We start from the raw sequence: 27628 nt of genomic DNA, 5'->3' as shown, positions 1-27628 counted from the left end.
TCAATTAAAAAAGGTACAAATAAAAATGAATGGGAAGGTAGAAAAGGAGAGCAAAACGTCCAGATCTCCAAACAAATCGTTCTTTATAGGTGAGGAGGGATGAGGAGGAAAAAGGTGTGAACAAAGAGATTAACAGAAATCTGTAATTACAGTAGTCTCTCACCCTTGCTGTGCTGTGCTTCAAGACCATTTCCCCCCAATAAGGCTGTCTGGGTGGGGGGGAGGGGGGGCTATTGCGCCCCCTTGTGGCTGCGACCAGCGTTTTGATGCCAATTACTCGCATGGGGTAATGAGGTTAACAGAGGGGGGGGGTTAGGAGGACGGGGGGAGGGTGGGAGTGAGGACAAGGGGATGTAACGGGCACGTACGGATGAAAGAGGGAGGTAGCTTGCGGTGTGATGTCATCGGCTTGATGGAGGAAGGGGAGGGGCAACCGACCACAGTGTGTGTGTGTGTGTGTGTGTGTGTGTGTGTGTGTGTGTGTGTGTGTGTGTGTGTGTGTGTGTCTATGAACCTGCCTCAATGCTGTCCTACAGTATGCCCGCTGCCCTCCTAAACCTGCTGCACATCGACCAAACACTTAACAATCTCTTGTTTTTTGCAGTTTGTTCTTTTTGGTCGTGACAATATTAATACAGCCATATGCCAAGGTTACGCAAGCTGAAAATGCCATATCTTAAAATGATTCAGGAACTGAAGAAATTCATTTAAAAGTTCAGACATATCTGGTGTTAAGAAAATTATTTTTCTTTTAAGATTGACAAAAGCTGTACGCTAGAAAACATGGGTTGAACAAGTCTAGAGTATAAAATCTGTGAATAATACAATCTAATATCTATCTCCAGTGCCCCGTCAATTCACTGCCCTTAGCGCTGAACAAGCGCCCAGAAAAACAACAAGCTAAAACCAGCTCTTGAAGCGGTTGAGTGCCAAAACAGGAAGAGCTTGAGGACTAAAGAACCAAAGAAACAAAGTAAAGAGTTGTAAACCGAGCAGGGGCAGTGGGGGTGAGGAGAGAGCGAGGGTGGGGGCATTTCAGATGGAGAGGTATGGAAACTGTGACAAAGCAAAGACAGGACATAAATCAAGGTAATGCTATAGCGTGGCAGAACAAAAGAAAAAAACAATACAACCAGGAAACAGAAAGTAAACAACGAAAAACCAACAAAACAATAACATTAACAAAAAGAAGAGAAACAGAAATTAGTGTCAGAGGAGCCTTGCTTTGTCGTTGAAGAAGAGGTGAGGGGTTTGGGGGGTGGGAAAGGGTAGGGAGACTTGGTCGGTAATGTCCTACTTCGGAAGTGCAACAAATTCAGCTCTATGGGCCGTGCAGTATTCACATAGAGCCTCTCATTATCTTAACTTTCATTTAAAAGAGGAGAGAAATAGAAAAAGAGGAATAACAGAAAACTGTAAAAGAAACTTTTACAGTTAAGAGGAATAACAGAAAACTGTAAAAGACACTAGTTAAAACAAAGATTTGTTTGTTTTGGAAAAGGGAGAATGAAAACTTTAAGTGGCAATCTCAAAGATTTCCGTTTTATTGTATTTTGTGACACCTTCGGCGATAATGGGTAATAATTCCCATTGAACCGACACCCAGTAACATTTATAATACTACATATGCAGGGCCTTTCATAAGCAGAGGTGTGTGAGAGGACTAGAATGACCTTAGAAGAGTCAGTGGGCTAGAGGCTCAATCGCCATGGTTTTATCTCCTTTGGCAATAGATTGTGACTTAACGGATATTTACTCGCATGTAAATCTTCGAGATTGACACTAACAAATAGAGTTATATAACTAGGATGGCCACAAACATTTGACATCTTTGTTTCACTTGATTTCTTCTACAAAGAAAAGGAATAAATAAACGTCCTGTCGTAACCATGACAATCCCAGCAGCCATCTCCCAAGGTCTAAAAGGGTGTCATTACGATTGGCTGAGGGGCTAAACTGGCCAGCTGGGAGGGTCTTAACTCATCGCTACCAAATTCAAAACCACACTACCCAGCATGCATCACAACACGTCACTCATTGTGTTTCTGGCCTCTGGTCCAGGTTGACCCTCCCCCCCCCCCTTCTCCCAGACCCCCCACCTTGTCGTCGGGGGCGTCCGGCTGCAGCAGGCTGTGCTGCTGGATGGCCATGGGGGGCGGCAGGGGCACCGAGTCGGCCCCCTCCTCGCCCTCCTCCTCCCCGCAGCTCTGCATGCCCGACGAGCTCGACTTGGACAGGGTGCCGCTCGACAGACCCTCGTTGCGCACCCTCTGGGAACACACACACACACACACACACACACACACACACACACACACACACACACACACACACACACACACACACACACACACACACACACACACACACACACACACACACACACGGTGGTGAGCGACTGGTTTGTAGGAGTGAGAGCTCGCGCTGGGGGCGGCGAGTGGTTCTTCTTAGTGTGCGTCATCACGTCACATTTAATTATTATATTATTATATCATTATTATATCATATTGATTCCTATCTGTCTATGGTGCTCTACCCAATAGAGGGACAATCTCTTCTTTGACTCATTAATAACATGAATGATGTCATGATGTTATTAATAACATCGCCATCCCTGAGTGTTGCAGGCAGAAGATGTGTATGTAACCCAGCATGTCCACTCTCTGCACCCCCCCTCACCTCCTCCACCGTCTCGTCCTGGGGCGTCGCGGCGCTGTCGTCCGAGTCCTTCTGGGAGCCCAGCGTGCCCACGTCCCCGCTCTTCCTCACCTCGCGGTTCTTCTTGTGTTTGTGCGCCAGCTTCTTGACGTGTCCGTCCGCCTTGCCGCTGCTCAGCCGGCGCACCGGGCTGGTCAGCCACTTGCGCAGCGTGTTGCCTTGTGGGGGGGAAAGGGAGTGACGTCATCGTTGGTGTGGTTAGCATGGGGAGACGGTATGAATGCCAGTTGGAGTGACCCATTCTTTAGTGGGCATTTTGACTCCGGCGATATCCTGCTTTGCTTCGATGAGTGCTGGGATTAGCATTCCCAGCAGGGCTCTGTCTGCTGATTAGGCAAAATACATTTGGCTCTGATTGTGTACTGCTTGGGTGTTGTTAGTAGACTGAATCTAATTTTACATTGTTGATGTGTTGTCAAACTTAATATAATTATAGATTATTTTTGTCTTGTTAATATACTTCTTCGGGTCCGGGGATGTGTGTGGATGTGTGTGTGTGTGTACCTGGGGCTGTGTGTGTGTGTACCTGGGGCTGTGTGTGTACCTGTGGCTCTGTGGCTCTCTCTCTGTGTGAGTGAGTGAGTGAGTGAGTGAGTGAGTGAGTGAGTGAGTGAGTGAGTGAGTGAGTGAGTGAGTGAGTGAGTGAGTGAGTGAGTGAGTGAGTGAGTGAGTGAGAGAGAGAGAGAGAGAGAGTGAGTGTGTGTACCTGGGGCTCGATTCTTGGGCCCGTGTGTGTGTGTGTGTGTGTGTGTGTGTGTGTGTGTGTGTGTGTGTGTGTGTGTGTGTGTGTGTGTGTGTGTGTGTGTGTGTACCTGGGGCCCGGTGCTTGGGTCCGGGCGAGGTGTGGATGTGCATGCCGTGGCCCGGCTGTAGCGTGGCCGAGGAGCCCGGGAGGATGGAGTCGTTACTGCACACCGACAACGTGTCTGGGGGGGGGGGGGGGGGGGTACAACACACGGTAGAGTTGAACAACACCCTCTTATCCCCCGGGTCTCCCCGTTCAACAACACGAGGCCTTGTTGCCATGGCTACCTTTGTGGTTGAAGATGCCCTCCATCTCCATGGAGGAGCGGGAGTGGGCGATGCAGAGCACGGCGCAGGGCACCAGGCCCTCGTGGGCGGGCGAGCGGTCGGTGGTCCGCACCAGGCACCAGTCGGGCCGCTCGTGGCAGCGCTCCAGCACCTCCACCGTCTGGCCCCGCCGCACCGTCAGCTCGTTGCTGTTGCCCGCCAGGAAGTCGTGGATGACCACCGTGAGCTCACAGCCGCCCGACAGCTGGGGGGGAATAACCGACAACTGTTACCCATGGGCCACGTCTCATCCAGGGTTCTGTCTACTGGGATGGTTTTGGAATTCCTCGATGCTATCCACCAATTTTCACGGATCAAAAGACCGTTTTTTAATACTGTTTTTGTGCTGGAGCTCCACTGGCCACAAACTTCTGACTCTTTTAGAGCTGGCAAAACACTTCTGAACAGTGCTTTAACGATGCATCCATTTCAGATCTTCAGTACGGATCTCCCGGTATATAGAACCCTGATCCCATTCACACATGCAGGAAATCCTCCGGAGGAAGACCGCGTGTATGAAGGAGGCCGTGGAGGAACAGATCAGCGCCCGAGCGATCGTACAAGAGTAGCCTCCATGGCTCGACACATCACATTTCATCATTACATGTGCATACGTAGTGTGTGTGTGCGTACCTTGTCGCTGTCCAGGGTGTTCTGAGAGGTGCGGGAGGCCAGAGAGATGGTGTCTGGCTGGCTGCTGCCCTCACCCTGACTGTCCAGGTCTTCTCCGTCCCTGAACACAAGCAAGTCCAGTCAGTGCATGTGTGTATCTGTGCTTGTACATGCGTCTATACACGTGTAAATGTGTTTGTACATGTGCATACATGTGTTTGTACGTGTGTCTATATACTTGTGTGTATATGGGTTTGTATATGTGTGTATATGTGTTTATCCATGTGTGTACCAGTGTTTGTACATATAAGTCTATATGTGTGTGAATGTGTTTGTACATGTGCGTACATGTGTTTGTACATGTGACTATGTGTGTTTGTACTTGTGTGTACATGTGTGTATGTGTTTATCCATGTGTGTACTAGTGTGTGTGTGTGCGTGTGTACCTGCGGCCCTTGTGGTGCTTGGCGGTGGTGGCCTTGGGGATGTGGATGGGCTCCTTCAGGGCCCCCCTCAGGTGGATGGTGCGCTCCTGGATCACCTCCCGGATGTGTTTGATCCAGTCCTGCTTGTTCTCGATGTTGGAAGCCTGGCGGGGGGGGGGGGGGGGGGGGGGGGCAGGTGAGGGGGTGGAGGGGCGGAGGCCAAGGTTAATGACTTCCTCTGAAGATATGAACCTTAAATCTGTTATCATGTCTCAGAGATCTGAAGTTGCCTCCTTTTTTTATCTCTGTACACAAACATAGGATTTGGATTTGGACAAGGTCCGCAGTCCAAATTGTGTCTGAATAAGACATACTATGTCTATGTGTGTAGTGATGAATGTGTACTTGTATCATTGGTGATAGAGGCAGAGAGGAGGGCAGCTTCAGACTTGTTTAGGGGGGCTGTATGGGGAAAGTAGGGGGAGGGAGGGGTAGTGGGTACTCACCATAGCTCCGTGTTTGAATCCCTGACTTAGCTTTGATTAAAATACAGAATAAGACAGGGTTTACTTGTTTATTTTTGGATGATCAAATTATTGTTTTTTATCATATCGGTTTTACAGGACATTTATTTCAAACGGACAAAGATGGTGGTCGCACAGAAGCACAACAATGATAGGGTTACATAACGTCTGCCTCAGCCAATCAAATGTGAGGTGAGTCGTACAGAGTGCTGCAATTTATTGCCATGTATACTGGTGTGTGTGTGTGTGTGTGTGTGTGTGTGTGTGTGTGTGTGTGTGTGTGTGTGTGTGTGTGTGTGTGTGTGTGTGTGTGTGTGTGAACCAGTAGCAGGTAGTCAGTTTGAGGTAGTCAACGTACATTTCCTTTAGGAGCGCTACGAGGGAAACATGATGCAACACGTTTCTGAAATGCCTGACAAATAGGTTTGCTGTTTGTTTTCAGACAAATCAGCTCTCCTCTTGCTGTTCAGCTAAACAAAAACAGGCTAAACCTTCTTTTATGTAAAGAAAATATGGAAGTTAGTCTCTTATATAGTTATATATATTTATAACTCATTGTGTCGGAGGTATAATGTTATTTAGTATTTAGTTTTGATATTACTGTGTCTGAGGTATTTTTGTTATATAGTGTTTTGTGATATTATTCAGTATCTGAGGTATTATGTTATGTAGCATATAATTATGTTATAATTCATTGTGTCTGAGGTCTTATGCTATATAGTATTTAGTAATTTTATAACTCATTGTGTCTGAGTATTATTTTATATAGTATTTAGCAATGTTATAACTCAGTGTCTTAGGTATTATGTTACAGTATTTAGTTATGATATAACTCATTGTGTGGTAGGTCTTCAGCAGGTGTCACGATGATGGAAGCATGTTACCCCACACAGAGAGAATGAAAGATGCTACCATCCACAGTCGAAGCAAGAGACGGAGAGATAAGAGAAATAAAAAGCAGCCACATATATGAGCTTCTCTATGTTGGCGAACACCACCAGACTACAGATGAGGAAGAAAAGCAGGCGGTCAGAGTCTAGATAGCACAAAGAGGAGCTACAGACGTCTACCATGAAAGCAGCTCATGCAAACACACAAGAAGAAGAAGAAAGCGGAGGTTTGCGGGCCTCAGGGCGTGCTCACACCTACAGGTCGGACGATCAGAGCCCAACCAGCAGCTCATTATTTTTAAAGGGTTGCACTCTCACTCTGATTCATTTTGCGTTGTCACAGCGAGGTTTAAAATGCCAGATGTGTAAACAAACGCCTTACACAAACAAACCACGCACAGAGAGTTCAGAACCAGCCGACCAGACGAGGTATGAAAGCACCCCGAGACAAATGCAACGGCCAGGGAAGAGGTGGCGGCGAGAGAAACAGCCGAGGAAGAGCAAGGAAGAGCGCAGAGAGAGAGAGTCCTACCTTGAGTACAATCTTGTTGTCGGAGGTGGGCGTGCGTCCCACCCAGAGAGCAAACTTACAGGGGTCGCCCTCAACGTGCTCCGTCACCCCTAACTCCGACGTCTGGTAATGGGGGGGGGGGGGAGAGAGAGAGAGAGAGAGAGAGAGAGAGAGAGAGAGAGAGAGAGAGAGAGAGAGAGAGAGAGAGAGACATTTACTTGATGCAGTCTGGCGTGTTGATCTGCGTCTTCACAACATGAGAAGCATTGAGGGCAGGGCCTTACAAAGAGCTTGCTCTTGTAGATGTATTTGCTCCTGCCGTTGGAGTCCTTGACCTCCTTGCTGAAGATCAGCGACATCTCAAAGAGGAAGAGGTGGCGCTCGCGGCCCTTGCGGATGAGAGTCTTGGGGTCCCACACCTGGAAGGAGTCCTGCAGGATGAGCTCCCCCTGGGACTCCAGGTTCTCATCGAAGCCTGGGAAGAAACGCGGCGGGTGTTAGGCCCCGAGGACTCCAGACTAGCGTGCGTGCGGTGAGGGACACGTGGTGGGTGAAGCTCACCCTCCAGCATGGAGAGGTGCATGGCGTCGTTGGCTCTTTTGGGAACACTGAGCATCACCTCCAGGCCGTCCTTGATCTCCCCCTTCCCTTCCTCACAGCAAGTCAACAGCTCCTGAACACACACACACACACACACACACACACACACACACACACACACACACACACACACACACACACACACACACACACACACACACACACCATGAAGACAGGAACCATGGAGGCTGTAACCATGGCGATGGTGAAACCGTGGAGGCGGTTAAACCGCGGAGGCGTCAACCGTGGATGCGGTAACCACAGAGATGGTAATAATGGAAACGGTACCCATGGAAGCCAACCATGGCGTGTGCCCTGCGGCCGGACGGCGTACCTTGAGCAGGAGCTGGTACTTGGTGATTCTCTGCACCGGCTTAATGAGGTAGGAGGAGATGGAGTTGGCCAACCGGTGCCTCTGCTGGATCTCCTGCAACGCAGAGAAAACACAAAGCTGGAACTTTGCGGATCCCCCATGGGTTTCCCATGATGCAATAGGCCAGGGGGGGGGGGATACTCACGTCGAAGTAGGGCCCGGCGAACTCAAGGATGAGCTGCGTGGAGTCCGGCTTGTTCTTACAGTAGTTCACGTACATCTGGAACTTATCGGCCTGCAGCACACACACAACGGAGGAGGTCAGGGGGAGACAGCTTCCTGTAGGGTGTGTCGCTGTCTGGTAGCTGTGAACGGGCCGCAGGACTCACCCATGTGACGAAGCAGTGGCCCACATCTTCAGGCAGCTGCTCGTACTTCTCCAGCTCTTTGAGGAAGATGCTGGGGAAACGCAAGAAATACAAAGACAGACACTAATTTAAATAATTGGTAAAGATGACTTTCTTAATCATTTTCTCCTTTCTTGAGATGCTTCTATTCGATTATGATGCGGCTACTAGCTACTACTAACTACTATTAACATAATGAATTTAGAAATGTAAATACAAGATACAGACATTTGACGCAATTTTAACTTATGTTACAACATAACTATAAATAACCGCTAGAGAAACAAGATAACCTTTCAAACAGTGCTCAGTTATAACTAGCATTATTAATCATACTATCATGATAACAGCAATGCTGCTAGTTCTTCCAAAGACAGTGGGTCAGACAGAAAGACAGAGAGCAGCTTGCTTCTCCTCACTTGTGGTGGAACTCGTAGAGGTCCTGCATGTTGCCGAAGATGATGTGTTCCTTGTTGATGATCCCTGGAGGAATCTCCTCCACCCCACTGGTCATCTCCCACAGGTACGTCTAGAGAGAGACAGAGACAGCGAGAGAGAGGGTGAGCATTGCATTGCACTGGAGGAATATATTTATATATATATATATATATATATATATATATGAATCTCACTTGATGTGCTAAGTACAACTTACATCCATGCACTCCCGGAGGTCGCGCACATATGCCTTCTCCGTCTGAATCAGCTCTGCCATGATGAACCTAGGCACACACACACACACACACACACACACACACACACACACACACACACACACACACACACACACACACACACACACACACACACACACACACACACACACACACACACACACACACACACACGGAGGGGGAAAGGGTAGAGTAAGAAACCAGAAGGGAATCAACCCAAACTAACCCTGATCATTTGTTTCCCTCATGTCTGAATACAGCCGTAAATCCCCTTCCATAAGCAGATAGAATACAATTTAACATCAACAGATAATAAGATTCTCCCTCCAAGAAGAGGGGGACAGTGGGGGGGTTAAACGGGTAAGCAATATGGAACTCCATTGGACCTTGGCATAATTGCTTATAGCTAGCAATCTTCACTTAAGCCTCTTCACAACGTTGGCCATGAGAACAGTATCTAAGGCACATGCTGAGATCATTGAAAGCCTTGTGCACTGGCAGAGCAAAGATCGGAGGCCTTTCAGCACTTATAATGACGGGCCCGCACTCTAACCAACAGAGGAAGCTCCTTCATGGGACGACCAAGAACACAAGGAAGAGCTGACATACTCCTTCCTGCGGGCCGACTTGCGTTTCTCCTCGTTGAGCTCGTGGGCGGCGTCCCTCAGCTTGACCTCTGACCCCGGGGCGCTGGCTGGGATGATGTCCAGCTGGAGGTCCTTGCTCTGAGGGCGAGCGAGTTAGCGAGAGAGAGCGAGTGAGAGATCAAGAGATTGGATCAATCGATTGAATATAGAATCTATGGATTAAGCACTGATGCACACAAATGCACACATTGAGGCTGCAGAAATGCACACACCCACACACACACACACACACACGCACACACACAGACGTACGGCCTTGTTGGAGTCGGAGGAGATGCCCAGGGCCTTCTCCAGGCTGCCGCGGTACTTGTCCATGCGCAGGGAGAAGTCCCGGTAGCGCTTGTCCACCGCCGTCACCCACTTCTTGATCTCCACCGCGTGGGCGTGGCCCTTGTCACAGAAGCCGTCCGCCAGCTGGATCAGCAGCTTCACGCGCTCTTTGGTTTGCTGGAAAACACGGACATGAGGACATAAGGACCGACATGAGGACAGAATGAGCGACATGAGGTAACACCGACGTCAGGACAGACGATCAACTGAAGTTAGACGGAAATAAATAATTTGTGCAAAATGGAATGTTATGCTGCATTTCATTTGGGCAAACAAATATGCGTAATGCAAATGCATTGAAGTAAATTGCCGGGGAGCGCGTGCGTGTGTTTTTGTTACAGAGAGAGATAAAAGATGAGGAGAGAGCAAGTATGAGTTGAACTGGAGAGTGATGGAAACAGTACAGAGAGAGGGAGGCATAGAGACAGAGATTAAGAAAGAGAAGGAGGCATAGAGACAGAGATTAAGAAAGAGAGGGAGGCATAGAGACAGAGATTAAGAAAGAGAGGGAGGCATAGAGACAGACGAACAGAGATAAAGAAAGAGAGGGAGGCATAGAGACAGACGAACAGAGATAAAGAAAGAGAGGGAGGCATAGAGACAGAGATTAAGAAAGAGAGGGAGGCATAGAGACAGACGAACAGAGATAAAGAAAGAGAGGGAGGCATAGAGACAGAGATTAAGAAAGAGAGGGAGGCATAGAGACAGACTACAGAGATAGAGAAGGGGACGCTCACCTTGGCGGTGATGTGGAAGTCCTCGTGCTCCTTGAGTAGTTCCTGGGTGTGGTGGATGCTGGAGCCCGTGGAGGTGTGTGTGGACAGGTAGAACTCCCCCGTGTCGTGGATCCACTCCAGAGCCTGAAAACACGCGACCGTGGACCCATGTTAAGTAGGTAGTATGTTGGTGTGTGTTGGTGTTGGTAGTTGGTGTTTGTATTGGTAGTTGGTGTGTGTCTGTGTGTGTGTGTGTGTGTGTGTTAGTGTGTTTGTTAGAGTGTGAGTGTGTGTGTGTGTGTGTGTGTTAGAGTGTGCGTGTTCGTACCTGCTTGGCACTGCGCTCAAACAGCACATACTGCTGGCACTGGTCCAGCCGTCGTTTCCTCATGGTCCAGAAGTGTAGCACGCGGTTCTCTCTCTGCAGCAGCTCGTTCAAGATGTCTGCCCGGGCAGAAGCAACACAAACAGGCTCAACTCAAGGAGTCTACTGGTTCATACTTGCACAATACCTGATCTAATAATAGAGTAATACTATCTAGTTACAATATGCTAGCAGATTTGACCAATGTCCACATGGAGATAAAAAAGGTTTACTATAACATAACATATGTGCAAAAGGAAAAAATCCATATGATCAGAAAACATCATCACTTATTTATGAACTAATCATAGCCGCAGTAAGATTAATTAAAATGAAATAAATTGCTGTATTGCAATGCTAAAGGCCAAATTAAACTTCTGTGTCCTACGAAGATCTACGTCGCAGAGTCCACAAATGGCCCTTTTGTCCGCTAATTGGGGCTGGAAACACTATACTGCCCCCTAGTGTACACGTGAACGTGACATGGAAGCCCTGCCGGCTCTCTGTAAACATGCTGGTTGCAGAACTCTTAGAGAGAGGGGATACTCACTCTTGACCTGCTGCTCTGGTGCCTTCACGTGGCTCAGCATCCCCGGCATGTTGACGCTGTTCCTGTGCATGTACTTCAGGAAGACGTCTGCGTTGCGCCTGGCCAGCGTGCACGCCTGACACATAAAACACGCACAGTCAATGGCTTGCGCGTGTGTGTGTGTGTGTGTGTGTGTGTGTGTGTGTGTGTGTGTGTGTGTGTGTGTGTGTGTGTGTGTGTGTGTGTGTGTGTGTGTGTGTGTGTGTGTGTGTGTGTGTGTGTGTGTGGAAAGCAGGGTGTTTATATTGTGATGTATATGATGCAGGTGTATGTCTGGTACAAGCTTGTGTCTCAGGGTATGTTTCCGTGCGCGTACCTTGAGGAAGGCCTCCTTCTGCTCCAGGTGCTTGCTGATCATGGGGGTCACGTGCTCAGACTCACAGTTGGGCCCCAGTTTGTCGGCCCCGCCGCACCAGTCCTCCTCCCTCTTGTACTCCTGCTCCAGGCTCTCCAGCACGCTGCACACCTGGCACACACAGCTGCTGTTACAGCATCTTATGAGGCTTCCTCTGGGGACTCACTTTCCCAGGGTACATTTTGCTGAGCCCAAAGTAAAGCTCTAATGCTTTTTCAACGGTTCTAACAAAGTCCACGTCAACACACACACCATACATGGGGAATTGAGTTTGCGACTTGAACTTAAGCCGCACACACAGCGACCTGCGTCTTGAACTTAAGCCACACACACAGTGACCTGCGACTTGAACTTAAGCCACACACAGTGACCTGCGACTTGAACTTAAGCCACACACACAGCGACCTGCGACTTGAACTTAAGTCGCACTCGCAGTGTCTTGCGACTTGACTTGAGACTCGGCCTCCAATGACCTCAGACTCCACCTGGAGGTTTGTGACTGTGAATAACCTCACGCCTCTGCTGCGGCCTCAGACGACATGTCCGTCAGAGGCAGAGTGACCGACGGCGGTGCGGCGGGGCGGTACCTGCTCGGAGGTCTTGTAGAAGGCCACCGAGGCGTTGACCAGCTTGAGGCGGTCCTCCATCTTCAGCATGAGCTGCTGCCAGTGGGAGGCCACGCTCTCGGCACAGTCCCGGATCAGGTCCATGTCGTAGTGGTTGGCCTGGAGCAGCGCCTCCGCCTTCTGCTGCACCTGCAGGGCGCTCTGGTGCGTCTTCTGGGCGGGGGGCACGGGGAGAGGTGCACGTTAAAGACCACCGCACCCCTTTGGGTTGGCGCTACACTATATGTCCTAGCTCAACGGTCAGAGCATGTCATTAATACTGATGGGGTTAGGGATCACAATGACGCGAGGGCCTGAAAGCATGTGGTATATTTGTAAGATGCACTGCATAAAAGACACATACATACACACACACACACACACACACACACACACACACACAGTACCTCAATAGCATGTTGGAACTGCTCATGCTCTCTCTGGAGCTGCTCTGCCTCCTGCAGGGAGCTGGCCGTGATCAGACCAGCGTTCAGCATGGACTCCCCGTTCCGGATCCAACCCAGAACCTTGTGGGGGGGAGAGAGACAGAGAGTCCATTGTCAGTGAGTTTGTGAGAGCGAGCAATTCTTCATTGTAAATATATGGACACCCCACCGATAGAGGATGGTGTCCTTGTCTCAGACTCCCAAGTAAAGATTAAATGAGTGGAAACACTGCAGTGGCTTGTGTCTGGTGTGAGGCACAATGTAGTAAGCTAGAAGTCAAAGTATCACCAACTACTGATTTTTCTTGGTTTTAACGATTGGATACTGTACGTGCACAACTCGACAAAATACGTAACCAAGGTCAAGGCGTTTTCAGACATTTTAATGTGGAAATGTTACATATTAAATCTTTAAATAAATGAACAGCTATTAAGTAACTGCTTATTGGGAAACAGCCAAAGAAATGTGCTACCAAGTGTTCAGTGCACACAAAAGCAAGCACGTGTACTTTAGGGCACTGCCATGATTCCACAGTGGCGGTTATACTCTTTCAGCAGTATCTCTTTGTGATATTATTAACATATCATGATAATTATTAACTATTATAATTAACTATTAAACAATGATTCTGTCTTGAACTCATCTTGAACTTGATGCATTGCAATATCATGATCATCGCAATAAAGTATTTTGATCCCATGATTAAAATAGCACATGACATGCTTTTCACAACCAAAAAGAGATCCATATACTTACTAATCTGCTTACTGTAGTACACTGGTTATGGGATTACAACTAAAAGGCCTAAGTCAATGTATTAAGACTGTGAACCTCTTAGATACATCTCCACAACTGAAAGGGCTACAATACGTTATATCGGTGGCAAAACAAAGATAACAACTGTGAGTGTTGTGCAAGTGAAATAATTATGTTGATACTACTTGGTTAGAGTGAATAAAGCTAGAGCACAACATAAGTGGAAGACTTCATATTCGCCTGAAATAAATGTCATGTTTTAGATTGTGAAGTGCTAGCGCAATATCAGATACTATCGGGTCATAATAAAGTGAAGTAGAGTAAAGATAGGTAGGTTTTAATAGAGCTAGGTTTAGACCAAATCTCTAAATCCAATGCAAACCAATGCAAATTTGACAATATAAACTTGATGAAACATAAACAAGTAAGATATTTGACACTTGACCCCTCTAGTGAAAGGTCAGGGCGAATCTAATTGAGTGACAATAAGCCAAACAATGAGTGAAGAAAGTGAAGAAGAACGTGCGTTCTGATTGCAGGCAATTTACCCATTTCCTCTGAAACCCTCTCTTAGTAACTGTACATCGATTGTAAACACCATGATTAGCTGCAAAATGTTGATAATAAGGCTGACAACCTTAAAGGTGGGGTCAGGAGGTCTGGTTCTCAAAAGCACCTTCTTTCTCAATCTGTTATTTACTCTGTAAAGCCCACGGTATCTTTGTGTGAAATGTACTGTACGGACGTGGCGCTGGGCCAGAGCTCCGGGTGCATGCCGTGGCCCGGGCGCCCAGAGGCACCACCCTGCTCACCTGCTTGACCTCGGCCTGCAGGTGCCTCAGCTGGACGCACTGCTCCAGGTGCCGGCGCCGCTGCTCCGCCGCCAGGTCCACCTCCTGCTGCTTCTCGTGGAGGAACTCCAGCAGGTGCTGCACGCGCGTGGCCATGTCCACGTCCCGGTCGCACAGCAGCTCCACGCCTGGGCCGCGGCGGGGGGGAGGGGGAGAGGTTAGGGGGAGGGTGGCGGGGGGGGGGGGGTGTCGGCCCTCAAGGCCGACCCAGGCCCAGTGAAGAGCCCATTGTGACACGCCAAGGTGATCATCGCACTTATCCAGGCGTTTCCTCAGTGTGAGAGAAACGTTGTTGGTCACCATGTTATGTTGACTAACTGTGGCCCAATCCCATTTCTACCCCTTACCCTTTCCCCTTACCCCTCCCCCACTTATTTTGAAGGGGTAAGGGGAAGGGGTAAGGGGTAGAAATGGGATTGGGCCTGTGCCACACTGAACCACGTCCTGATGGCAGCGCCGTCAGAGGTTAGGGCGTCGACTCGTTACGGTTAGGCAGTTTGAATTCAAATCCTTCATGTGCCTAACCCTTACCTGCAGGCATTCTGAATGAATCTGGAGATTCGTAACCAATTTATGATGAATGACCCTAAATTATATCAAGTGGCTTTGGACAAAGGTGTCTGCTGAATTTATAAATAGAATGACTAAACGACTAAGCTGCGCTGTTGGGTGTGTTTGCGCGTGTCTGTGTCTGTGTGTGTGTGTGTGTGTGTGTGTGTGTGTGTGTGTGTGTGTGTGTGTGTGTGTGTGTGTGTGTGTGTGTGTGTGTGTGTGTGTGTGCGCGCGTGTGTGTGCGCTCACCGGACGCCTGCACCTCGTTGACATACTGCAGCAGCTCCTGGCCCTGGTGGATGACGTCGAAGGTGAGGTTGTTGACGGTCAGGGCCTTGTCGGCGTGGTGCTGGAGCTGCTGCTCCGCCAGGCTCAGGTCCTCCGTGTCGAACTCACTCATCTGGCTCGTCAGCTCCTCGTTCCACGCCTCCAGGTCAGAGATTATCTGGGGGGGGGGGGGACGGACGGACGTGCATGTCAATATAGTGGCGAGCTGCAGTCACTGAAGGCAGTGGTATGCTCGTCTTCCTCAACAATTACAACAGGTACATAGAAAAAATTAGAAATGTAATCATCTAAAATTGATCAAAGAGTGCAATATGGTGGATCATCATAGGTGATGTGATGACGGTATTGAAGCAGCAATTATTTTTTTCTTGTATAAGGACTTCATTGAGTACACCTAGACCCAGATATGTAGGAGGGGCAAGATGGAGTATTGGCAGGGGTGTTTTAACTCTCAGCCGAGGGTTTGATCCCCTGTGTCACTTGAGAACTCCCATAAGTAAGACGCCCATCATCTGAGTATTAACTGAAGAGTATGTAGCAACAGTGAAACATCTGCTTTGAGTCAGTATTGCAGGGAAGTGTTCAAAAGTCCTCAAACAGTGAGTACAACTACACAGTGTTCTAGAGAATGAACAGAATAGGATTTGCTTTCACTTGCGTCACATGACATTCACACAACATTTGCTACAATTATAGCTTTCAAATGAGTGGAGACGCTGTGTATTCTTTCAGAAATAAAGTGTAACACTGGAGTAGACAAGAAAGTTACAACATAACAACATCTCCCAGCATGCAATGTGGCTGAAAAACATTGTTGTGAGTCCAGCAAGTTTAGACAGACAGACAGACAGACAGACAGACAGGCAGACAGACAGACAGACAGACAGACAGACAGACAGACAGGTTCCCGGGTGGACTCACGTCGATGGCGTCCCTCTCGAAGATGCGCAGCTGGAGGAAGAGCTCCAGCTTGATCTTCCTCTCCTGGAAGAGCTCCTCCATCTGGGCCTGGGCCTCGTCCAGCTGCTGCAGCACGCCCTCGATGTGCGCCATGGAGCTGTTGTGGGGCGTCTTGTTGCTGGAGATGGCCGAGTCCCTGAGTCGGGGAGGGGGAGGGAGGGGGACTCAGTATGACAGCCCTGACCCAGTGCGACACCCCGGGGAGATGGTGGATGTCATGGGTACGAAGGACACACATGTTGTGTGTGTTTTAATGTCCTCTGCACCTGGGGACCCACACGTTGCGCTGTCTGTGTTCTAATGTCCCCTACACCCCGGGACCCACACGTTGTGTCTGTCTGTGTTCTAATGTCCCCTACACCCCGGGACCCACACGTTGTGTCTGTCTGTGTTCTAATGTCCCCTACACCCCGGGACCCACAAGTTGTGTTTGTCTGTGCTGAATTTGCACAAGAAATTAAGACACACACTCCTTCAATTGTAGCAACACAAAGAAAATACCCTAGGCCATGGTGACACTGATCTGCTCTGGATGGATTCGGCCATGTGACCGTTGCCATTATATGTCCAATATGTGTGTGCGCAATTAGTATGTGAGAGGGTAAGCCAACCCACACACACTGACAGTCAGACGTGCACACAGTTACAAAGACACAACTACACACACGCACAGAGGGCGTCGAGTTTGCCAAGTTGCCGATGCCTCCCAGGGATACAGACACACAATTAGACATGCTCTTATGAAAGAAGCCTTACGTAAGTATTCACTCTGGAGCCAATACACTATGGAGAGAGGGACAGAGAGAGGAAAGGAGAGAGAGAGATGGCTAAAGAGTGAGGGAGGTAATCTAAATAACAGTTGCTGTGGGTCAGAGTGGTCCTCTTCTCACCTCTTTCTCACTCGCACACATATCACCTCATTTTCCTCTCCTCTACTGCAGATCCACCTACTCAGCCCTCGGTCCACTGTGCATCCACACGTCTCTCTCTCTCTCTTCCCCTGTCCCTCCTTGCCTCTCTTCATTTCTTTCTTGTTAGTTTGAAGTGATTTGTCATTGTGATATCAACCCACTGAGCTTATATTTCTCCGGTCGGACAAATTGTGTTTCTGGGAACACCACAAAGCTATTTTATTTTTAGACAGAAGTGCCCAAAAATATACATCAATGGTGTAAGTGGGATAATCCAGAACCAGCTGTCTGCGTTGAGCATCATTATGAAACCCATCAAATTTACATCGGGGCAGTGCTTTAGAGGAGTGAGTCAGGGGTGTACATCAGAGGAGTGAGTCGGGGCTGTAGAGGGTCACCTGAGCTGCTGGATGAGGTCCTCCCCCTCCTTGATGACGTTGACGGTGACCTGCAGGGTGGTCTGCTGCTGCTGGCCGAACCTCTTGATGAGGTCCTGGACCGCCTCCACCGACTCTGCGTACACGTCGTCCAGCAGCTCCTTCTGCAGCTCCTCCAACCACGTCCACAGCTGGGGGGCACAGGGGGGAGGGGTGAGGCCTGCACTGATACCACCGAGCATTGTGCTGTCAAAACCATGAACCGTCAGTAGGATCTGAACCCATTTATAACATCAGCTAATGAAGAAAGTAAAAACAATGCTGTTGTTTATGCTGCTGCTGCAAGTTTAACAATAATTTCCAGGGCCCAAATAATCCAAGGATCATTCTGTGCTTTGTGTTTGGACATTATAAGATAATGTTAAATTGTTGCCTTGCAGTTAAGTACTTTAAGACTGCAGATAGCTTTAATAAAGTTGCAGCCTCAGCTTTTTAGCTCTAAACTGAGATTCGGTTTCTTGTAATTCCTCACACTCGCTACATGGTACCACAGATAGCCTTCTATAAGATAATCGTATCCAAATTCTTTCCCACTGACTTCAATAGTAGTAATAAAAAACCCTAGTAGTAATAGTGATAATTGTATATTAGAATGCTAGCTCACAAATGCTTCAAATAGCCATAGATCTTAGCGGGTTAAGCTGCCGTTCCAAAACAATTGTTGTTCTGTTGAATAAAAGTTCTGAATCTTAGTCGCCATTGTTTTCCCTCAATTTGACATGTTCACCGTTATGTTCCAAAGAGCTGTATCCCCTCTTCCCTCAAATCCAAGAAAGATACGCACTATGGAGGCACAATGTCACAGCGTGTATGTCCATTTTTCAACCGACTAATACCTTTGGAAACGCTACACTAATGCGAAGCTTGAAATGTTATAAATGATGCATTTTCCCTCTTCGTGGTACATGGTTGTGGGCTCCTGGTTGGTTTGGGCTCACCTCCTTGACGTGCGTGTGGAAGGCCACCGACATGTCCAGCAGCACCTTGCGCTGCTCCACGCGCCGCACAAAGTCCTGGATGCGGTCCTCCAGCTGGTGGGCGGCCTGGTAGATCTCCTCCGGGTCGCACTCCCCCGTCTGGGCCAGCTGCTCCGCCGCCTCCAGCAGCTTGTCTGCATTGGTGTAGGTGTTCTACCAGGGTGGAGGTGGGGAGAGAGAGACACACAGAGAGAGAGAGAGAGAGAGAGAGAGAGAGAGAGAGAGAGAGAGAGAGAGAGAGAGAGAGAGAGAGAGAGAGAGAGAGAGAGAGAGAGACAAACAGGCCAGTGAGAAAGGAGATACACAATGTCAAACTGAGCCGATGCCAGAAACTGGCAGGCTGGAGAGGGGGAGTAGTGAAGGGTGGAGAGGGGGGAATAAGGAAGGGTGGAGGAGGGGGTAAGGAAGGGGAGCAGGGAAGGGTGGAGGAGGGAGTAAGGAAGGGGGGAGGAGGGGGAGCAGGGAAGGGTGGAGGAGGGAGTAAGGAAGGGTAGGAGGGTAGGGTGGAGCGTTGGTCTACCTGGGCCACCTCCTCAAAGTCCTCATGGCGTTTCTGCAGCGCCCGCGCCCGGTGGAGAGACTTCCCCACGCCCGTGTGCTTACTGAGGAAGGCCTCGCCATGGTTCTCAATCCAGTCCAGCACCTGAGTCACACACGCACACACACACACACACACACTTAGACTGCAGAAAACACCTACATGATGCTATGTACTCATGCAAGTTCCATGGCATGCAATTTTGCCGCATAATTTTGTTCAAGGCATTAGCCTTTTGACATTATCAGCATTCAGAGTTCAAATACTTAAAGATTGTCTCTTACTTGAGTAGCCATAAGTAGCCAGTAAGTAAAACAGTCTTGTTCACCCCATACACAGTATATATGATCTCTAGCGGGCACATCGATGCCATCTTTGAAAACAACGTGTATTTTTTTTGTTGCTTTGTGGTAACACTTGTGATGACAGCGGAGAGACCAGACTTTAATCAAAACTTTGCCTGACTTTTACCCAGAACCCTAATGTAACATTATTTTCTGGTCCCTGCAGTACAAGAAGCAACTGCCTGACGGTCGGCTACTGTTAGCGAAAGGCTGCCCTGCATCTGCATCGGTCCTTGTGGCGAAACAACGACGTGTGCGTGTGTGTGCGTTACCTGCTGGACGTCCTGCTGGAACACGCAGAGCTGCAGCCGCTGGTGCAGGCGCACCTTGCGGTGCTGCCAGATGTTCTCCAGCTGCCGCTGGTGGTGCAGCACCTGGTGGATGATGTCCAGCACGCGGTGCACCGCCTTGGAGTAGTTGGCCGACGCCGTCAGGGAGTCGGCGCTGCCCGGGGTTAGGGGGCGCTGCAGCTTGTCCAGCAGAGCCTTCCCGTCCTGGCTCACCTGGGGGACGGGGGGACGGGGGGACGGGGAAGGAACGTCAGGTTCTCCGACTTGACGACTATTTTTTGTTGTTTTTGTTGTTTTTTCACAGGAGATTCTAATGTAATGATGTAATGATGACATGAATCGTAATTCTTATTTAATGAAGTAATGCCCTCCTACAGCTGGCTACACTTTGAGAACCTCGATCCTGGGGAGAATGTTCCAATCCCAGAGCACCAGTGTTAGTGTTATCTCCACCGCAGTAACGTCCGACCTCATTATTTAGCATTGGGTGTTGAGGCGGAGGTGGTCTCCCACAGCAGTTTTTAGATGATCATCTAGAGTCTGAGGGCAGATGAGCTGAAATCTGGGTTAACGGGGCAGTCCACTTCCTTTGGCTTCATATTTGACCCATCATGTTGCTTGAGGCAGGGATCTGTATGCATGTAACTGGATAACGCAAACTCGGCCAGCATTAAATAAAAGTGTCTGTAAAGGTCTGTGTGGACTGGCCACTGCAGCATTGCTTATTAACCTTCCCCTTCTGAAAGATGCACAACGAAACACAAAGGAAGGCAGTAATCGGCCCCTTGCCACTCCTTGGGTCCGGCCCGTGCTTTGTGCCTGGTGCTCTGCTATCACCCCCTGGGACGGCCGGAGCCTACCTCTGAGTAGGTGGCGGTGATGTGCTCGTACAGGCCCTGGTGGTGGTGGATGGCGTCCTCCAGATCCTGCAGCTCCGACGGCAGCTCCACCTCCCCGCACGCCTTGCACCACGACTCCACGTTCCCCATGTACTGGGGACGAGAGGCGCACAGGGTGACATTAACAACATCAGCAGCATTCAAACCATTTTTCAAATCCGTGAGTCACACTTATGTCGAACTCGAGGCACACTCCAATCAAACTCGTTTTCTAGCTTGTTTAAAATTGAGTGTGTTGAAAGACCTTCAGGCAGCAAGTGGATTCTGTGGACGCTGCTTTTCGTCAGACATATATCGATGAGGTGAACCCGGTCTTAAGTCCATTTGTTCAAGCGTTTCTTATCCCAGTATATTACCATTACCCACTAGGGATCAAAAATCAGAATGAGTGTGTGCGTGTGCGTGTGTGTGTGTGTGTGTGTGTTTTATTCCTATGCCTATTTTGAAGTCATCATTTTAGCAGCAGGACCCTGCACTTGTGCAAACGACTAACAAATCAGTCCCCAACAGCAGGGGACAATAAGCAGACTGGAATAACATGATTTAAGAAATGCATCAGTATTCATCTGAATATGGTTATGCTAATATATGCTAAAAACCAAGCTTGTTTTGGCCTGTAGAAATAATGATGCCAAATGCGTATTTTCGTCCTAGAAAGAGTAAGTGTAATTAAGCATGAATCTAGAGAACGGGATGAAGAAATACTGAAGCTGTGACAAATCAACAATTTTACATAGAAATGAAAATTTACTTTATGAGTTTATTCTCGTACACAAAACTGTTGTTGTGTTTTTGGCATGTTGACATTTGCTCCTCTTTGACCTATAAGGTTTGTCTTGAATTCTTTCCTTCTCAGTGAAAGATACAGTACAAGTCTGACATTTGCGCGAATCAAAATTGTCATAAATCTGCTTCAGAATGACCCGTGAACTGAAACAGGGTGGGACATAGAGCACTCCTAACCGGTAAATAAAAAATAAAGAATGCTAAGCTAATGCTAAAAACCAAACTATAACAGCACAACATCTCTTCAACCATGACTCAAATGTACTATAAAACCCTGGGGGACATTAACCTAATCGCAAATACATAGATTTGCCTGATATGCGTAGTTGGTTATGACAGTCGCCATAAACACACTATAAAAAATTTCAAATATACCCTCAGAAACCACAGGTCTAAATTACACCCAATTTGGTTAATATTCTCTATTGATGTGCCTGGCTCAAACCCTAAGTTGGAACTTGAGTACATAAAAAGAGCAGAGTGAAGCTGAAAATCGATATATTTCAATGATCCAATATCTTCAATCAATAATACAGCCGCTCCAGAAATATAGAAGGCCACCAACCTTTAGTGGCTCATAGACAACATCCCCCTAATGGATAGCTGGTTTCAATAGCTGAATTAATAACTCAATTTCAATAATTGCTAAGCTAAGCGCTATGCACCCTTGTACCCACAGGGGGGGACAAAGCACACATAAACAGCCTCCCCGTTCAAGCCATGACTCGGATTCACCCAAAATCACTTGGGGAGACATCTCATCTCCTGAGTGACATGACCGCGGATATCGCTGGAAAAGGGAGCGCGCTGGAGTCGGCGTTGATACCTATCGAAGCTCCTGGCTTTTTTTTCTTTTGATATAATTTTTCCTCAAAGTTTCCTGCAGACATGATTTCTTCTGCATTCCGAGTTATCGTGACCGAATATAAAACATAGAAATGTATAACTGTAGTTTACAAAAAAAATAAAATCGACAAATTAAAACGATACAGGATGAGTATCCGTGCCAACACCTCATCAAGGATTCACACCATTCACGCTCCTCAGTGACAATGCATGAGTGAATCCACCACCACGCACCTGGTCGCATTTCTGGTGGAAGCTCGCCGACATCTCCAGCAGCGTGCTGCGCTCGTCCAGCGCGGCGGCGAAGGCCTTCCACTCCTGCTCCAGCTGGGCCGAGATCTGCTTGATCTGCTGGGAGGCGTAGTGGCCGGACTCCAGCAGCCGGTTCCCCACCGACATGATGCGGTTGATGTTCACGTACACGTTCTGGCAGCGCAGGGAGACACGTTAGATGGGATGACACTCGCATCAGAAGGAGTTCATGTTCTCTTCAGAAGGTCAGATATCTTCTCTTAGTAGAGATGTGCAAAACTTGCATTGTCCGTGGTCCGATAATCGGTGGCGATTAAAAGGTTGTTCAGCGACCTGGTCAGAAATGAACACCTTGAAGGAGGCTTATGCAGGACAAATATTCCTATTAGGGGCGCAAAGTCGTTTTGGCTGCATTCTAAAAAAGTATATTGTTTTTGCACCCAAAACAATCCATTTATCAGCCTATTCATGATCTGAAAATGTGGTAGCTTTTCTCTGGATCTCAATATCCTCTCATCTCCCCCCCTGTAATATATGTCTTTGATGATCTTCAATGATCACAGTTATCTTTGCAGATTTGTCGCCGTTTCTAAAATAAGACCACATTTTTGTGAAGTTGACTTAAAGTGACGTTGAAGCTCCTTTTCTGAGGCTTCTATTATTGTAGAAACGATTATCAGAATAGGAACTAAGAACTTATAAGACATACCAACACATTTACAATTCTTGCAGTCATGAAGGAATCATAAATTATTCTGAAAAAAAATAAAAAAATCATATCCCTATGTATGACTTCTTCTTTAAATCAGCTTGATTTTTATTTATTCAAGAAATTGAGAATATATCAATCAATACCTCCTAAATACTAATACATAAAACTTGGTTATTTCTATCCAACTTCATTCCTACAGACGCACATGCAAAGCTTTGACAGTTTAAATGTATTTCTGGGTCACAGATGGAGAATGTGTACCAGTCGTGCTAGACAATGAGCAAACTTGGGTGATATGACAGAAGAAAATAATAACTAGTACGCCTTCGGAGCTGAATAACTGAGCGCATGGCACAGTAGACAGCATTACTCAATATTTTCCCAATGTACTTGGAATTAATATTTCAGCCTAATTTGTGACCTTGTTTGTAGTACTACTTTGTTTATTTATTTGGTTCATTTTAAACTGTATATGCAAATGTTCATTTTCCATGGCAATAAAGACTTTTCACAGACAGACAGACTGACAGAGACAGAGAGACAGACAGACAGAGATTTGAAACACGCCGTGGAAACTAAACGCAAGGAAATAATGAGGTTTGAGTAAACAAAAGAAACATGAAGGAAGACGTATTAGTGTATATATGGAGAAAACAAAACAGCATTTTTCGTTCTGGTGCACATTTAATGGGGGAGTCATTGCGTGTGTGTCTGTGTGCGCGGTCGGTCGGTCCACTACAGAGAATCTCCCACAGTTGCATATTGGTTACATAAGGTAAGGCCCGGCTTTGGATAAACAATAACATTATCTAACACCTGCCAACGATGCTAGCACGCACACACACACACACACAAACACACACACACACACACACACACACACGCACACACACGCTAGTACGTGATTACAGCATTCAGAGCGCAACCCTTGATGACTTATGTGGGCGGCGGTTCACCTGCTGCTGTGTGTGCGTGTGCGTGCGTGCGTGGTGATAACACCCTACGTGCGCATCTTACCATGCAGTTCATTGCAAAGTGGTTGTGCTGGGTCTGCAGCTCTGCCGCGTGGGGGTGGCTGTTGCCGATCTCCGTGTAGCCGGCCAGGAACAGACCTTTGTTGTGCAAGATCCAGTCAAACATCTGACACACGCACACGCACACACAAAACAAACAAAACAACATTATTGCTAGTCAACAACACCATAGCGATGAGGTCCCAGTGACAAAGCAGCAGAAGAGCGGGCACCCACAGACCACGGACCCAGCCGTCATACCAAGGTCTCCTGTGTGTCCTAACCCTCACCGGGACAGGGCTATTAGATAAAGCGCTGCGGGCGCCCCGGCGGGCCCCTGGGCCGGGCGCATCGTTAGGGCTCAGTGCTTACGGCAGCGACCCGGGTTCGGTTCTTGCCCGTGGTCTTTTGCTGCATGTCCTCCCTTCTCTCTCTCTCCCATACCTTTCTTTCTAAATCTCCCTGTATCTTCATGAAAAAAACGCAAAAATGCAAAAATAAATCTTAAGGAAACGGTGCTCGGACACAGCGTCACCAGCCACACAGCATAGCGTTATACTATATGTAGCCGGGTATATGTATTAAATATGTATAAGATTGGCGAAAACATAGGGTTTCACCCTTTATAAAATCCACAACGTTTGGATTCATTGGCTCTATAATAAGGCTGTTGGTAATTTGTTTAAAGACATGAATGGACTACACTTATTAAGGTGCCAATCACAGAGACAGTGTCTTCAAACCAAAAGACCGCAACTCAGCCTAGGCATGCTGGGAGCTGTCTCTTACTGGTGGTGCCACCTTCCAGAGTAGAACTGGGGTGCTTCTGTTCATGTGTCTGCGCGTGGTGCTGTTGTGAAATGCCGTAGACATTTTGGACAGCGAAAAAACAGCCGCCTGTCTGCCTGCTAATTTAAAGTACTCCCATACTTTTGAGGCCTTCAGTCTGGGGAAAGCTTGACAGGCCACCTATTTACTAGCGGACTCTGCTTCTGCTGCAATGCTTTTTTTAAACCCGTTAGTGTTGACAGAAGCCGACCAGTGACAGGAGCCTAAATCGACTGTGATGCTGAAGTTACGCATTTATGATAACGAATTCAAAAATTGCTTTTTAGAAAACATAGAAACTAACGAAACCACATGCCTCGATTAATACAATTGATGATGGTGCATTTTCAGTGGCCTCCCTATTGAACACGTGGACGAAGATCAAGTGATTGCAACGTTCGAGGGCTGGATTGGAGAAGACTGACGTATCCTATGAACAACAATCCTCCACCGCTCTCTCCTGCTTGTGGCCATGGTGTCCATAGCAACAAGCTGGTACTACCGCAGTCTGTCGGAAACTGCAGCTCACCGTCTCCTAAACCCCTCCATCGCTATATGCCACCGTGGTGCGTGGCTCAGCTTCAAGGATTTAATAGCTCGGAAAATTAATTGCAATCGGACACTCAACCTGATTGGAATTTACACCTCAGACATTTTAAACAAATGATGTTGTGTAAGAAAATAAACAAATATAGTATATGTATGCGCATACCATTATATATTTTTTGTTTCAGTATTTTCTTTAGAAGATTTGCATATAAATGAAACTTTCTGCAAATTGCAACTCTAAAGACAATTCTTGATTAGGTTTAATAAAGCAAGCAATTGGACAATCGTAAAATTCAATATATGCAGCAACCACAAAAAAATGATGTTGTTGTTGCTGCATATAAACAAGACTGTTTTCATGAAACTTCATAAACGTTTCTCACCTCTTCAGTTATATACACACAAATATCACAACAAATATTCTTGAAGCACATACTGCCACCCACAGCCCCCACCCACATCCCCCTATCCAATAACACCCCCCTCGTCCCACCCCCCTACCCCATCCCCCCCTGTCCCACTCCAACCTCCCCACACCATCCCCCCCTGTCCCACCTTCTCGGCGTCCTGCTCGAAGAGGCGCAGCTGGAAGCACTGGTCCAGCTGCAGCTTGCGGACGTGCCAGGCCTGGTGCAGCTGCTGCCGCGTGGTGTGCAGCTTGTCCAGCAGCTGGTTGACCCGCGGCACCAGGCCCATGTCCACGTTACCGGTCCCCCCGCCGCCGCCGCCGCCGCCGTTACGGTTGGAGAAGGCCTCGGTGCTGTGGATGCGCTGTAGCAGCCTGGGGGGGGGGGGGGATGGGACATGTTACCTTATGTTTATTTAGGGGCAGGATAGTCCCACTGGTTCTGGGTTCGATACCCAATGGCTGTGGTGTCACTATTGGCATTCCTGAGAACACCGCCAGACAAAGCTATGTAGTCATACAATAACACAGATGTTTTTTGATGTTGTTGAAAATCTTTTGCAGAAGACTTAATCGTACTGTTAGTACTAATCAGGGAGATGGTGGGTTCAGACAGCCGTTATGCGTGTGTGAATGAGGTCATGGCAGTGTTGAAGGACATTGATAAAGGCGCGTTGCGGGGCTCTCGTACCTCTGTCCCTCCGTGTCCAGCTCCTCGATGGGGGCCTTGATCACCTTCTTCTTGAGGGCGGCGTGCTCCTCTATCATCCGGCGGGCCCCCTCCAGGTCCTGGGGGAAGTCCTTGCGGGCCACCGTCTCCTGCATCTCCTCCAGGCGCGACAGCATCTGGCCCGCATGACCCGAGAACTCCTCGAAGGCCACGCGCACCTGGGGCGCGGAACACAGACACAGATCCTGTTTGGGTCCCTGCTGGAAAGGTATCACCCCCCCCAACCCCAGCCCCGGAGAGCGGCCGTATGCGTCCATGTGACCCCATACGCTGACAAAGGGATGGTGCATGGACCATGGCAGAAGACAGACTGTCAGCGATACCCTCACATGAACCAGGAAGGCCTCAACACCAGCCCAGTATACTGCCGGTGCAATTTGTATTCCTTGCAAAAGGATGAAGTATGTAATTTACTTGAACACGCAATAACATTTCAAAAAAGAGATCGGGGTGGTACCCAGAGATTTGTCCAACACCCTCGCATTTACAAAATCCTTGTCTGAACCAAGTGACAGTAGCAATTTAACTAAAGCGTGGAATTAAGTCAAGTCAAAAAGCTGTGAAAGAAAAATCCCAGTAATATGAAATATCTTGAACGGATTCTTTCATAAATACAGGGCAATCAAACTTGTTGAATCGATGTGCAGTGCAGGGAGTAGACGCTTTAGTGAGACACATTTTGGCAGTGTGACCTAATTTATTCATGGTCTGTCTCCGTGGAGAGATGCTCTTACCTCTATCCACTCCTCATGGTTGTAGTCCAGGCTGCCGTCGAAGTCTGCCGTCAGCTGGGAGGGGTCCACCACCTTGGACAGGCCCTCTAACGACACCATGGTGGTCTGACACCGAGGGAGAGGGGCGGTTAATCATGTTGGAGAGGCCGTGCTGTTTTGCTCAACTGAGCCC

The 27628-nt window shown here is 48.1% G+C and overlaps 1 protein-coding gene across 1 annotated transcript in view; it reads right to left on the bottom strand.

The window, feature by feature from the left end:
• trioa (trio Rho guanine nucleotide exchange factor a) overlaps positions 1 to 27628 on the bottom strand; it is a 70867-nt gene that overhangs the window by 16079 nt on the left and 27160 nt on the right. The window contains 35 exon segments of the mRNA XM_056583544.1: positions 2100 to 2270; positions 2680 to 2876; positions 3531 to 3644; positions 3751 to 3994; positions 4423 to 4522; positions 4848 to 4990; positions 6773 to 6874; positions 7036 to 7226; positions 7313 to 7424; positions 7686 to 7778; positions 7870 to 7959; positions 8054 to 8123; positions 8491 to 8600; positions 8727 to 8793; positions 9355 to 9470; positions 9645 to 9839; positions 10460 to 10582; positions 10767 to 10882; positions 11353 to 11467; positions 11708 to 11857; positions 12334 to 12525; positions 12759 to 12878; positions 14366 to 14532; positions 15206 to 15401; positions 16166 to 16340; positions 17514 to 17683; positions 18491 to 18682; positions 19050 to 19172; positions 19684 to 19914; positions 20562 to 20693; positions 22467 to 22658; positions 24214 to 24336; positions 26142 to 26367; positions 26684 to 26880; positions 27457 to 27561. Coding sequence (XP_056439519.1) covers positions 2100 to 2270; positions 2680 to 2876; positions 3531 to 3644; positions 3751 to 3994; positions 4423 to 4522; positions 4848 to 4990; positions 6773 to 6874; positions 7036 to 7226; positions 7313 to 7424; positions 7686 to 7778; positions 7870 to 7959; positions 8054 to 8123; positions 8491 to 8600; positions 8727 to 8793; positions 9355 to 9470; positions 9645 to 9839; positions 10460 to 10582; positions 10767 to 10882; positions 11353 to 11467; positions 11708 to 11857; positions 12334 to 12525; positions 12759 to 12878; positions 14366 to 14532; positions 15206 to 15401; positions 16166 to 16340; positions 17514 to 17683; positions 18491 to 18682; positions 19050 to 19172; positions 19684 to 19914; positions 20562 to 20693; positions 22467 to 22658; positions 24214 to 24336; positions 26142 to 26367; positions 26684 to 26880; positions 27457 to 27561 — 5160 coding nt within the window.

Source organism: Gadus chalcogrammus, chromosome 22 (assembly GCF_026213295.1).
Source record: "Gadus chalcogrammus isolate NIFS_2021 chromosome 22, NIFS_Gcha_1.0, whole genome shotgun sequence".
NCBI lineage: Eukaryota > Metazoa > Chordata > Actinopteri > Gadiformes > Gadidae > Gadus > Gadus chalcogrammus.
This window is presented reverse-complemented; position numbering and strand designations above follow the sequence as displayed.